Source organism: Nuphar pumila, unplaced genomic scaffold (assembly GCF_984573655.1).
Source record: "Nuphar pumila unplaced genomic scaffold, dmNupPumi1.hap1.1 HAP1_SCAFFOLD_340, whole genome shotgun sequence".
NCBI lineage: Eukaryota > Viridiplantae > Streptophyta > Magnoliopsida > Nymphaeales > Nymphaeaceae > Nuphar > Nuphar pumila.
Genome location: NW_028323290.1, coordinates 52,863 through 66,721, shown reverse-complemented (window position 1 = coordinate 66,721; position 13,859 = coordinate 52,863). Strand labels below are relative to the sequence as shown.

Sequence of the window (13,859 nt, the reverse complement as noted above, 5' to 3'; positions counted from 1 at the left end):
GGCATGCAGGCCGGTCCTTTGTGGTAGGCTTTGGCAACAACCCGCCACAGCGACCGCATCACCGCAATGCTGCATGCAAGCTCAGCGAAGCCGATGCATGCGCCAGTCTGTTCGCCAGTCCGCGACCTTCCCCCAATGTGCTGCACGGCGCCCTGGTTGGGGGCCCCATCGTTCCCACCGACGAATTCAACGACAACCGTGAGGACTACATCCAGACCGAGGTTGCGACAGACTACAATGCGATGTACACGCTTGCGATTGCCGAGGCGATGTCGTTGGGCAGTGAATTCTGGTCCGCGTACCCCGGCAACTGCCAAGGCAAGATCAAGGGCTTTTCTTTCTAGTTGGCTCTCAGCCACCAGACCGCATGAGCGCGAGCTCGTATTCAAACACCTGTGGTGCCAGGTGTGGTGGCTGCAGGTGATGACACGTGCCATTCTGCACCTTCGTGCGCGCAAGGCAGGATGGGAATATATCATAATTATATTACGTCTCTCGTGTACTCACAGACCTGTCTGGGTGCTCACACACAACGCATGACATGCACAAAAATCGAGATCACATGCAATTGCATATATCGATTGAGTGTGTCAGATAATTGAGGGCGGGCATGTCAGAGAGCACAGCTCCAGGTACTTGCGCACTTTTGGCGTCAAGCCGCACCATTTTCTCCCAGTTCCTTGCAATGTGGAACACTTGCTGATTGTGCGCACAGTGCAAATAGCGTGAGGGGAGCGCTGGGTGGTGCACAAGGAATCCTGCCTAATACGATCATACCAGTTACTCGACCGTGAGCAGCAAAAGTTCGAAAGTCTGGCTTGCCGTTCATTGCTCGCTATTTCATCTTCTATTTATATTTCATCGCCGTGGGTGCTGTGCATCGATTCTGTCGATGAGTGAGGGATGCCGTATCATGTGACGTGCTCTTGATTCATCGGCCCTTTTCATCTCAAGAGGTAGATTGTGTAAGCGGCAACAAGCCGGAAAGTTTCTAGACACTGACTTGCCGTTGACCTCTATATCCCGCCGCAACGCGGGTGGTCGTGCAATAGACTTTTTCTTTGCAGAGTGCCCAAGCGCCTCTCTTTTAGCTCTTGTAACAGCACTTGCGTTTGCATTTCTGCAATGTCGCCATGCGACTGTCATTGTCAAAGTACGCGATCTGGGCTGTGTGGGACCTCGCTTTGGTCCACATGATAGGTGTCACCACCTGTTATTGGGCCCGTGCTCTCGGAAAAACGAGCTTGCAAATGAGGTGCTGTCAAAGATTCATCAAACTAACAATACTATACCGAGAACATGCCGGCACTCATTTGCTGGCGGACAACCAGCGGCACAGTGCTTTATGTATACATGCTTGTGGACATGGAAAGCAGACACGAGGCACAGTGGAAATTTCACCATGATGGAAGAAAACACAGTTGCCACGCTATTCACAAGGTTTACATAGACAAAACCAGGCATGCATATCAAACAGCGCGCTCACAGCGTTCTGATCGCCAAAAGGTAAACTTTTCTTCAAAATATGCAATGGCCAAGGGCCCAGGAGGTTGTGTGTGGGCGGGGGCAACAGCGTGTCGCCGGCCTGCGCGATACATGGGTCAAAACATTCAAAAATGCGCAAACCCCTGGGAGCGAACAAGGAGGTTGAGCCCATGTGGGTCAAGCCCTATGGGAGCTAGCGTCAAGTCGCGGCTACTAGTAGTCGCGGTGAACCGTTTTCTCCGCGGCGTCGTAGAGAATACGAGGCACCTGCTCGGTGAGATTCTGGTCAACTCGGTCGAGGTACTCGCACAGCAAGGGCTCAGAGATGGTGATGCTCTTATTTTCCTGCATCCACCGCGCGACGCCGGCCACCTTCCATTCGTCGACGTATCGCTGCTCAAAGATCATGTCGCTGACAGCTTGGTAGAGCTGGGCCTCAACTTCGGGGGTGAGCGCCAGCAGCCCTCCACCCACCTGCGTCTTGCAGAAAACGCATCAGCTGTGCCATCTAAAGGATGCAACATGACAAACCCAAACTTACCATGTGCTGGCTGTTATTGTCCTGGGCTTGCCCACCATTATCATGGAAGCAACACCGAGCAGGCCATACTAGTTCTGACAGACAGACAGACAGACAGGCAGAAAAGGCAGACAAGCAGCAGCAGCTGCTTCAGTCAAGCAGACATAGGAAAACACCCTGAACTATCCATGAAACCTCGCGAACGCGGCTAAACACAGCCCCGACTGTTTGCTACCCATGGCCTGTCAGTGGCACACCTGGGGAGCATCAGCCGCAGCAGTACTGCCACGTTTGGCGGTTTTGCCTTTCTGAGTGCGTTTCTCGCCGACAGAGGGGGCGGCAGGCGTGATGTTATCGACGGCGGTGTTCTCTGCGTCGACGTCCATTGTGCTACCGTCGCCTGCCGCTGGAGATGCCTGCCTCCTGCTTCGTGGCATGACCCTGCACAAGCACACCCCATGAGGTAACTGCTTCATTCTGGTTAAGGTGCAAATTCATGGACAGCGTGCCAGTGTTTCGCCAGGCAGAGTGATTTTTTGGTCCAGACTCCTGTAAATACACGAATTCTGGGGACAGAACTGGGGGTCCGACCCCGTTGTGGCAAAACACTGCAGTCGGGTCTGCCACTAAGAAAGACCCCCTCGGCGTGGTCACATGCGCATGCATATAAGGCCTCTGATTCACTTGTTGCGCTCGGAGTGTTGCCGTTGTCGACGAGGAGAGTTGTAAGAAGCACCATCGTGAATGCCTGCTGTCTAGTAAGGATGGGCGGCGCAACTGATGTATCGTGTTACAACACTACCGCATCCACATGGACATAGGCAACTCCAAGAACTACGTAGGCAAGGCAATTACAATCCGGCATCTTGATACTCCAGTTGTGCTTTGCATTGTGCTCGCATTGCAAGCGCACCTCTTTGGAGCCGGCTGAGTGACGTCGACCTCAACGAGGTTGGGCTGGGCGTCGGTTGCTATGGCGGCATCATCGGCATCATCAGCGGCGTCGGTGGCCACGCGTGCCTGACTCATGATACGCAGCACAATGTCGCGCGCCACTGCGACGTCCTGCGGCTCGATGCGCTTGGAGAAACGCAGCTTGGAGTGTGCCGTCGCCAGGCGGATGATAGTCTCTAGCGCACGCGGAGTGACGGGGATTGGACTGCACAAAGCGTCACGCACAATCAGCAAAAAAGGGCACATCAGGTCCTGAAATTTGTGGCTTGCGCACCTGCCACACGCATGGATTTGCGGCCCCGCAGCTACGACGAGAAGAGAAGGCCATGAGAGGGTCAGGAGAAGCACGTCATCAGATGTCGACACCGAACACAGAGGGGGGGGTGCGTAAAGTGTGGACGGTGCATGTCACAGAGTTTTGTGGCCTGAGTTGCCACCATCAGTGCTTTTGCCAAATTGCAGTTTCAATACCCACTCCTGTCCGGAACCAAATTTCAGGCATCTGAACCCGCAGATCACACGGTCTGGTGATGCGCTGGCCACCAATCTCGCGCTCTTGGAGTGCCGAGCCTGTGAGTGGGCGTGAAAGGAGAGCGGGGGCACACCGGTCGCGAGGGTCCATGAGGCCGGTGGCGGCAGCCTGGCGGATCTCGACGTAGAAGTGTGAGATCTCCTCAAAGGCCTCTTGGGTCAGCTCCTGCTTGGCAAACTTGCTCTTGGCGTAGTGGATGTACTTGCGCAGGAAGGGCACAGACAGGATGCGGGTCTCCGCTCCCAGGCTGCCGTGCAGAGCCTCATTGTGCTTCACATACTGAGGGGGAGCGGTGCCATCCTCCTCATCCTCCTCCAGCCTGCGCAAGTGCACTCCAAATCAGCATCAGTGACAAACCCCCCCCCCTTTCGGCAAACGTTCGTTCACGTTTGAACGCGGGTTTGGTGCTCCATTACGAGCACCTACAAATAGGAAACCCAGACATGCATCTCCAAGGCAAGTTTGAAAACAACGCAAAAAGAGGCAGCAACGATGTCTGCACGCGGGCAAGGCGTCGAGGTGTCAAAGATGTCAGTGACATCATCACAGAAGCGATTGGATGATAGAACGGTGTTGAGAGCAGGGCTGTAGGGCAGTAGAGAGAGGAGCGTGACGCACATCTCCTCGGTGGCGACGGGCGCGAGTGTCCCGTCATCGCCCACGCGGCGGTAGCGGTGCTGGCCGAGCACGTGCTTGGCGACCACGGAGTCGATGCGTTCGTCGGTGAGGTCGCGGACGACAAAGAGCAGATCGAAGCGCGAGAGCAGAGAGTCGGGGAGGTTGATGTTGCGCGTGAGAGAGATAGAGTCGTCGATGGTGCCGTAGATAGGGTTGGCAGCGGCGACGATGGAGACGCGCGCGTTGAGAGAGGTCTGCACGCCGGCTTTTGCGATCGTGACGGTCTGCTGTTCCATGACTTCGTGGATGGCGACGCGGTCAACGTCGTTCATCTTGTCAAACTCGTCCACGCACACGATGCCACGGTCCGCAAGCACAACGGCACCAGCTTCCAGCCGCCTCTCTCCTGCACACAACTCGCAATTGTATTTGGCATCACCTTTTGAGTCGCACGCATATAGAGCTGCCGAGGTCGATATAATGGCAGCAGTCCTGTTCACGCTGCGTTGTCGCCATCAATTCAGCAGCAACCGGGGATGGCCAGCCCCTACAGGTCCCTTTGAGATGTAGAATCTAGAGGTACAGAAAGGTCGGGCCTCGTTGATTCTACCAAAAAACAGAGGCTTGGGTTTATGAAGTGTACGTTTTGTTTCACTTATACTTCCGCGGGGCATTTCGACACCCAAACATGTTATGCTGTCGTGTTCATGCGCGATATTGTAGGAGAGCAGGTTGTATTATGCGAAGGGTCTGCCGCCTGACACAAATGCATCGCGCTTGGTCCCAATCTTCATTGCTTCTCATGTCTCCAGCATATCGACAAGACACCGAGTACACACAAACTAGGTGAGCAGGACTGCGAGATGGGAGGCGGGAGTGGCACAGGAACAGCGGAGCAAGCACGCCATCTGCTGCAAATAAGAGGTGATATGCACAGCACATCGAGTGCATCAGCACGGTCTCTGTTTTCAAGCCGACAAAGAACAGCTAGCAGTGGTTTAAAGTGGCTCTAAGCACCAGTCCTGTGGGTGGGGCTAAGTCACATTGGGCTTCAGCAGTTGTGAGATGATGATGTTTACAACCTGCTCGACGCAGATATCCTGACCAAAGACACCGCCGAGTATGGCGCGCTCTATACAGTCTGATTTGCGCGTTCGCAGCCGCAAGCAGTTGCAGCGCGTGGAGGCGCACCGGTCTCTGAGTCATGAGTGATGGCAGCGGTCAGACCGACCCCGGTGGAGCCTCGGCCGTTTGTCGACACAGCAAGGGGAGCCACATTCATGACGGCACGCAGAAGCTGCGACTTGGCGACACCCGGGTCACCGACCAGCAAGCAGTTGATGTCTCCGCGCAGATGCGTCTTGTTGATGAGATTCTTCTCCTGCCCGCCCACAAGCAGCAGCACGAGCGACTGCATGTGCACATCAGACATCTGAGCACAGCGACATACCGTACATTTGAGTAAACGTTTTAGGAGCGTGACACCCACTTGTAATAAATCTATACTGCCAAGACCAGAAAATTGAACATATTTTCTCGATGTTACCTTCGCTGCGAGTCAAAAAGCGTGATCGGACCGACCAAATGTTGATATTGTGGCAACACGCTAATGCAGCAGAGCGTCCAGCTTGTCCGTTGGGGCGGGGGGGGGGGGGGCGAGCACCTTCTTGATCCAGTCATGGCCGTAGATGGACGGCGCCATCGACATTCCAAGAGTTTCCAGCACGTTTGGCTGGCTGGCAAGGTCCTTCATCTCCCGGAGGTCTTCTGCAGTGATGTCAGCAGCGGCCTGGACGCTCTTGGAGAGCTGTTGGACCGAGTTGCCGATGACGATGCTGCGGAAGACCCCTGTCATGTTGGAGGTGTTCCTCCCTCCCACTGGCTTGTACACCCCTGTGATCATTACTCGGTCGCCGGGCTTGCAGGCGTCCACCAGATCACCTTCGAGAATGAACTCTGCACGTGCGAGTCGTCAGTGTCAGTGCTTCGCCAGGCAGTTTGCTTTTCGGGTCTGCATCCCTGAAAATGCGTGATTATCCGGGGCAGAAACGGGGGTTGAACCCCATTCTGGCAAAGCACTGCGAGTATTGTGCTTGGCTGGCTCGAGACGGTCGACTAAGTCATGCTGGGACAAGGGGAAGCTGACCCTTGTTGGCACTGCTGGAACATTGGATCCATGATGCAGGGGGATTCTGTGGGGAGTGGCTTATGACGTTGTTCAGATTCACTTCAATGCAGAGTCAGATTTATTGGGAAACGATCCAGGCCACCTATAGTACCACATCGCCCAAGACACGACGGGTGACGACGAGTATGGAGGCTAACAGGAGAAGGGTGAACTTCAGCAATACTGGATCATGGTGCGATATAGGATCACTCTCTGCCGCAGCTGGCAAAAGGTTGTCCAGCGTCCACTCTGCACGCATTGTGCCAAGCGTTTCACTAGACCCTGCGGCATGCAAGGGATGCAGCGCAAGGCAGGGGGTGCCTGCTGGAGGGTGCCTTACCTGCAGATCGAGGGAGTTGTCCAGGTGGGGCAGTCTCCGGAAGCTCTTGGAGCGTGACACGTTGGTTGTCGATGAACTTGCAGAGGCCCACCTCTGTCGTTAGCAGGTTTGCACTTTCATCCACTGTGGGCATGGCGTTGGTTCTGGAGGGCATTGTCCCAAAGTCGCATTCGTCATGGTACTCCCTTGTCGTGAATTTCTTCGTGGCCTCGCAGTAGTGCACAGACTTAACGATCTTAGGATGGACGAGGGACAGCTTCGTGACGATTCCCACAATGCAGACCATCTGATTGAGGAACGTAGAGAGGAGCTTCCGTGGAGACACCTTGTGGACTCCCAGCTCGCCAATGAATCCAACAGTCAAGTCCTGCAAGCCCGAACCACGTGAACCACCACAGAAGATGAAATTCGACAGATTGGATAGTGCATTGTTACGGATGTGAAGCGCGGCAAGTATCTCGAGTCACTGCTGTGTACCTTGGGTTCAACCTGAACTCAAGACAGACATGCGGGAATGTAAATGGCACGAGGTTGCTGCGATTGAAACGCACATCTATAGCGGTTTGGTGTTTCTGTCCGAACTGTCCACCATCCAGGTTTTTGGCAGTTTCCCTGAGCGCATCTTCGAACGGTCGGAAACATTCACAGGGGTCTGTCAATAGCCGCTTGTGCAGGTCCGCATCGAACGCCTGCAAATCGTGCACATCGACAAGAAGCCTGAGATTGCGTCCATCTCCTTTCGGTCCTTCTTCAAACAGAGGCTCGATGCGCTCGCGATATGGCTCGACCTTTCCTGGCTGATGCTCCAGGAAGTCACCAAAGCGCCTCTTGAGCTCCATGAAGGACTCACTCACAGAATTTGAGCCGAAGGCATCCATTGTGATGAAATTGAATGCGTGTGTCGAATCGACGAGCGTTAGCGCAGAGTGTCCTGCTGCAGTGCCGCGTTGGGTGTGCAGGTAAGCTGAGAGGTCCAAGCGTTAGAACCAACCGGCCCAATGGAAACAGCTGAGTATGAGATAAGCTCACAGATGGCAAGCGTGACTGCGCGAGTCGTGGCGATGCTCCCAATCACACGAAGGTTTGGTCTCGTCAGAGTCGAACTTGAACGGCACCACAAACTTGCGTTCCTTGATACTCTGGCCGATCATGCAAAGCAGGGGGCGAACTTCAATTAGGAAGCCGGTGAAACATCATTATGACGAGCTTGTAATGGCAAATCTGTGACACGCCACTGCCATGACGGATAAATCAAACTTGATTCAAATTTTGAATTCGTTGAACACGCACGACTCAGTGTCGCGGGAATGTCGCGGGAAGCAGTAACTCGTGAACATCCCTGCAAACATGGCCAGGAAAGAATAGTGCCGGTAACGCAAAGCAAGCAATTCTGGTAAAAACCTGGAATGATTTGTACATGATCTTGTGAATGTCGAGCAGCTGCATACCTTTTTCTTACACAAGCGCACACAGCAACGTTTCCGTGGTGACTTCTTCCTTAACGCTTATTGGTGCTTCAGAGTTTTCAAAGGTTTGTCAGAAGGCTTTGAAGTCCTCCTACATTTTACATTGAAGAATTTGTCTCCACGTTCATTAGGTCGAACCCTGAGATGTCGTTTGATTGGGTCACATGCATCGACGAAGGGCGACCTATCAACGACCGGCCTCTATCTGAACTGTTCAACCAGTGTATGCTTATCCACGGGCATCAGAGTGAGCTACCCAGTTCCCAGGTAGAGGTGCAGCGAATGCTCGACTGGGCACTCGAGGCGCTGCGCCGTGCCGATACTGTGGCAGACACGACTGGTTTGTTTTCTGACAATGAAGACAAGGATGACATTGCCACCTCCAATCTCAGGTAAGTCCGGAATTCAGTTGCTCGCCATATATCTGGATCCAAACGGGCCAGCTCGTCTCGCGGAGTTTTGTGGAATTGTGTCGTGACACAGGCCACCAGGAGCGTCTGACGTGGGTTCTTGTTCCAGGTATCTTCTTATACCTTACCTGTCGGCGGAGCTGATGGCACAAACTCGAGAAAGGGAACCTCGGCCCCGGCTGATTGCCCTATCTCTAGCCTGTCGACAGTACAACCAGTTTCTCAAACGCTGCCGCGACTACGACATCATGGACGACACCAGTCGCACTGCATTCGATCGTCTGGAAGCTGGTGAACAAGTAGACCCTCGCATTGCCCGGATAGAGAAGATTGAACGCAAAAGACGAGAAATGCAAGTCGAGGCACAGATACAGCAGCGTTTGGAGGAGCAGCGTCTCTCAGCCGAACGCGGACAGGATGCAGATAACGCTTCCGCTTCAGGTGCGCAGTTTGTTTTGGGAGTTTGTGATCTCGCTGTGCGTGGGCGAGGAGAGGTGGCGTTCCTCCGGGAACAAACACCGGAACACGACTGCTCGGGGTATGTCAGAGATTGTCCAGCCTGTGCATTCTGTGTGCCCGAAGATCATGTCAGCCTTGTATTGAGGCTGGCACTGATATTTTTCACAGGGGCAAATGTGTTTTAAGCCATTCACCGGTCATACGACAGCTGACATGCCTTCCAAGGAGTGCAAAGAAACATGACATTTTCGTGCATGATCTGTGGGACGGGATGAGTGGCGTCCCTGAAATTGCTGTCGTAGATTTATTTGCACTGGCGCTCTGAAACCATCTGGCAGGGAATTTTTCAGCAGTTGGAGAGCCAGACATATGTGCCATTGAACTGATGTGGACACCCCCAGAACTAGAGGAGCGAGTTCGGCTGCGATTTGCTGAGGCATTTTTGTCCATCCTTGGCCTGAACGTCTGCAGGCGCTTGCGATGAAGATGGCGAGCGTGAGCTGTGGATGATGAAGCTGGAGCACGCATGCATTCGGAGTATCGACCAGGTGAGGTGCCTGCTACAGGAGCACGAGATACTACACATGATGCTGAAGCGCCGAGATGAGGACCCGGACGAGGCTACCCTGGATCTTGAACGTACGATGTTTTTGTGCCTTTCGTGCATGTCAGGTGTAGCAACGCAAAAGCAAAGCGGGATGGTGAGCAAGCTACATTCCATTTGCCCTGGCAGTTTGTTCCAGGCATCCTCATTGAACGCTATCTGAGTCTTTGCTTGTAGCCAGGGGCCATACAGGTAACCCTTGCTACCTTGGACGCCAGTGTATTGCAGCGTTTTGGACACACATGCCACGTATTTTGATTTTAGACGGCTGCGCGAGCTTCTTTCTTGTTCGATGTATGAATGGCGCGCATAGTGCCTGTTCACTGAGGATTGATCACATATCCAGCTTATTGCTTGGGGGGATACTTGGGTCTCATGATGTCTGCTTGAGGGTGTGATTGGTGGGTACAACACTTAGGGCGACTGTTGGTCCGGCGATGCAAAATCAAATGTTACTATTGCCAAATGCCTGTGTTTGCAAACAGCCGTCATTGATGAAGTGCTTGTGGGTCTAGAATGTCAGTATGTATACATACACCGTACATGAAGACAGCATAACCACGTTCATGTAAACAGTGGCAGCACCGATTGCAGAAGACGATTGTGCAGGTAGTAACGCAAGGAAGTTGGCCATTGCCGCGTTGCAAGATTGAAATCCATGCACCTTGTTACCTGTCAAAACAATCTGTGAAAAGGAATGCATCTGTAGGCCAAGCACAGGCGGAGGCAGAGAAGCAGAAAGAGGTCATGAAGACAAAGCTGTTACACATTGCAGCAGAGGTTGGCAGCGCTCGCAATCGGCAGCAGGCGGCTGCAGAGGTTTTCAGGCCTTCACACATACTGCCGACTTACTCTGTTGAGCAGGCCGGCATGATCGAACTCAGAGAGGTGTGTTTCTACGCCTGGAGTGCTCACTTGCTCCACGGCATGCAATGTGCACTTGCTTTGTCGTCAAGGTTCTTAGCATTTGGTAAGTGCACTGAGACGACTTCGAGGTGTGCAACGACAGCCGTCTCCGAGGCCCATCTGGTTGCAACCTTTACAAGACTTGCGTGATGTATTATCGGGCCACCTTGTGTTTGGGTGATGCACCCATCTCAAAAATTGCCTTGTGAGTGCAAGGCTGGTGTTCTGTGTGAGCCTGAGCTGTAGCATTTGGCTTCCATGCTACATTTTATTTAAATTTAAATTTAAAATTTTTTCGCACTATTATCAGGACGGTGCTGCAAAAGGCGCCCTTCCGTGCCAGTTCACGCGTTTCACTGAGCACATGACTCCAATGAGGTGTGTTTGATGCCATCTACACGCAGTGCTCGGCCTCACCCTTGGTGAGGGTACTGCAGGCTCAGGAGCGTGAAGCGCGTTCAAAGGCTGCAGAGGCGGCAGAGTTGACACGCATCGCTGAAACGGATGCTGACACCCTCGATGAGGAGGAGGTCCAGAAGCAACGCGCCTGGGATGACTGGAAAGACGACCACCCTACAGGATACGGCAACAGTAAACTGCGGCCTTGCGCTCTTTGAGTAGCACTCGTGAGAAGATGGGCTGCTGCAACTTGCACTGCTTTCCAGTGCAGCCAGCTGGCACAGAGAGCCTGATGCCACTGGACTTTGTCCTTGCTCTCAAATTCAACTTGCACTCCCAACAAGTGGGAGACATTGCCAGTTTTGTTTGGCGCCAGATTCACATGAGGGTTGGCCCTTGATCGTTGCTGTGGCGAGTCGATTTTTGTTGATTTGTGCACAAACACAAATACCGCGGAACGCATGCTCAAGCAGCGCTGTGCTTACCACTTTAAGTGTGCAAGACACAGGGTCACAAACTACGTTGGTCATGATATTTGTCAAGTACCTGTGAATATTTGAATATGTCTCAAGCAAGTACAACACGCGTCAATGCTCAAAAGAGCTGCATACATGGAAATCCCAGCCCACATGGGTGCTGCTAGAATTAGATTAAAATGCTACACCATCCCATCACGAGGCATTGTTGTCACTGTCCACGTCACTGCTGCTTTCTGCCAAGCCAAACACCTTGGCGCGCTTTTGCGCGAGTTCACTCCTTTGTTCAAGCTGGCGTTTCCGCTCTTGTAATACCTTGGAAGCTTGATTGATACCTGTGGTCACCGAGGCATTCACATCGGCTGCTGCACGCTTGACATACTCAACTGCCTTTTCCTGGATCTCCTGCAGCCATCAGTACGACATCAGCCTATGTGGAACTCCCGCAAGTCGAGCAGCGCTCATACACATGATACACATGATAATAACACGATGAACATGAACATGATCTGACGAATGTGCTGTCTTGGTTGCTTGTTGACTATTTCCTGCCGTTGTCTAGGTGATGTAATGATAATAAAACACGAGTGCGACAACGTAGGCCACGATGGTAGTGTTCATCACTAACTGAAGGCACTGTGGAACTACCAGACGTGAATTATGCTGGTACTGTAACTGTCTGTGCCTCAGTGAGGACACTCAACTCTGTCCAAAGAAACGAAAGCACCTGTAGGTCCACAGTTATGCATTCCTGTTCAGTTGTTCAACCAACAATGCTCTGATCGTCCAACAATGTTCAAGAACTTCCCGTCCCTCCTTGCCACACCTTGCAAGCCCATCAATGACTACATTGCTCGCTCAGCACTAGATTGCCAACTCAACCAGACGTAGGCAACGAGATCCCATGCTTGCCTCAATGCCCCCGATGGAGCACACCGAAGCTGGTGCACCTATCTCATACACCACCATTTGCTCGAAGTGCAACTCGAAGATGCGTCCTCGTACCTGCGCCTCCTCCTCTCTGAGCTGTTTTTTCTCCAAGTTCTCCTGAACTTTGTTGAAAGCCTTCTGGTCGTCGCGCTCCTTCTGCGTAGCCTTCCATTGCGCTGCTTCTTCCATGGCTTGCACATCGCGGAGGCGATGTCCGGACAAATCTCGGCAGTCACCAGTATTATCTGTGATGCCACCTTTCCGACCCAACGCCCTCAGTTGATTCCCATAACCTCCTTTTCCGCCTCGCAAGGACAGACAAACGTGCAAGAGGTTGCCCTCCCCTACATCGGCGACGATGTCATCACGTCCATACGTGCGCACCCCATCATGCAGATAGATGCAGGGTGGAAGTTGAAACCGGTCCTGCAGCATGCAACGCTCGTAACGAACAACATGGTCGCTGTGCACAAGCAGGGAGTAGTGAGCGACAAAGAAAATGCAGAGGTGAGTTGGAAGGTACCTGTAAGGACAAAGCGAATTCTCGCGCTGTGCAATGCGATGCGCAATTAATTGCATAGGATGCGCCACCTGGCAACCTTGCAAGCACCTGCATTGTCCCAGCGTCCATGCTAATTATATGCGAGGTGTAGCAATACTCAACTTGTGGGGACACTGTAACCACTGAACACGGTTGCCTGATGCAACCGCAATGTACTCAAAACGGAATGCTTTGTGCACGGAAGAAACACTCGCAAATGCATACTGCGACTCATCTAGCACTGCACTGACGATAAAATAAGGGCACCTCGGTAGGAGATTTTCATGTAAGCACACTGGTTCGAGATAGGTTCAGATAGCCAGATAGACCGAACATGGTGACTGCGCTCCCGAGTAGGATGTTCTGACACCTCACATGTTACATGTAGAAAGGAAGCGTGAAAGGATAGGTATATAGCTCATCAGTCAGGGTGAGTTACGTCTGTCAGGACACCCTGCCACCAGATAATGTGCTCACGTGTGGCTTCTCCAAGAGCGTCGGACTTAGGCAGACATGTCTCCGATACACATACAATACTTTACTAAGTTGTACTTAACGTGTGTAGTTGCATGCCCATGCATGCAGATACCCTGACACTTCACAAAGACAGTCTGTATAACCTCCATGTAATCAATGCCCATGTGAGCGTGCTGCTAAGCATCCCAAACGAGGACCCTTCAATGGCAGCTGTCGTTGTTACCAAGATCATCCACTGAGAATTGCCTCTAATAGTCAGGCTCAAACGAGGCTTTCATAGATGTACACAGGCAAACATGTGGGCTTGCTGCAGCAGCAACCTCAGTAGTCATATGTGACTTCGTGCAACTCCAAAGGCTCCCCTAAATCCTGGGCAGCGTCTTGATTCATCCTGCGCACAGCAGCACGAACCAAGTCATTCATGGCACTTGGACCTGCAGTCCAGACGCCGATGACATCGCTGGCAAGGCCAGTGCGCTGCAAAATGGATGCCAGCAAAGCTGGAATATCCGGCCTCCCCATTGCTATTTCTTGCGAGACAGGTGCCCTGCCAGCTAGACCAACGGCAACATCAC

At 52.8% G+C, this 13,859-nt stretch overlaps 2 protein-coding genes across 2 annotated transcripts; one reads left to right on the top strand and one right to left on the bottom strand.

Moving 5' to 3' along the window:
- Window positions 1–1,698: 1,698 nt before the first annotated feature.
- LOC149810471 (DNA replication licensing factor MCM3 homolog 3-like) lies at window positions 1,699–7,494 on the bottom strand. The gene is made up of 9 exons (XM_089994257.1): window positions 7,084–7,494; window positions 6,617–6,983; window positions 5,773–6,065; window positions 5,301–5,520; window positions 3,918–4,515; window positions 3,412–3,810; window positions 2,919–3,164; window positions 2,263–2,446; window positions 1,699–1,959 (listed from the first exon to the last, which is right to left on the bottom strand). The coding sequence occupies exons 1-9, from the start codon at window positions 7,492–7,494 to the stop codon at window positions 1,699–1,701; spliced, it is 2,979 nt and encodes a 992-aa protein (XP_089850383.1).
- Window positions 7,495–7,923: 429 nt separating this feature from the next.
- LOC149810470 (PP2A regulatory subunit TAP46-like) lies at window positions 7,924–11,078 on the top strand. Its single transcript, XM_089994256.1, has 7 exons — window positions 7,924–7,986; window positions 8,057–8,127; window positions 8,214–8,474; window positions 8,602–8,933; window positions 9,423–9,590; window positions 10,265–10,443; window positions 10,866–11,078. The coding sequence occupies exons 1-7, from the start codon at window positions 7,924–7,926 to the stop codon at window positions 11,076–11,078; spliced, it is 1,287 nt and encodes a 428-aa protein (XP_089850382.1).
- Window positions 11,079–13,859: the final 2,781 nt, after the last annotated feature.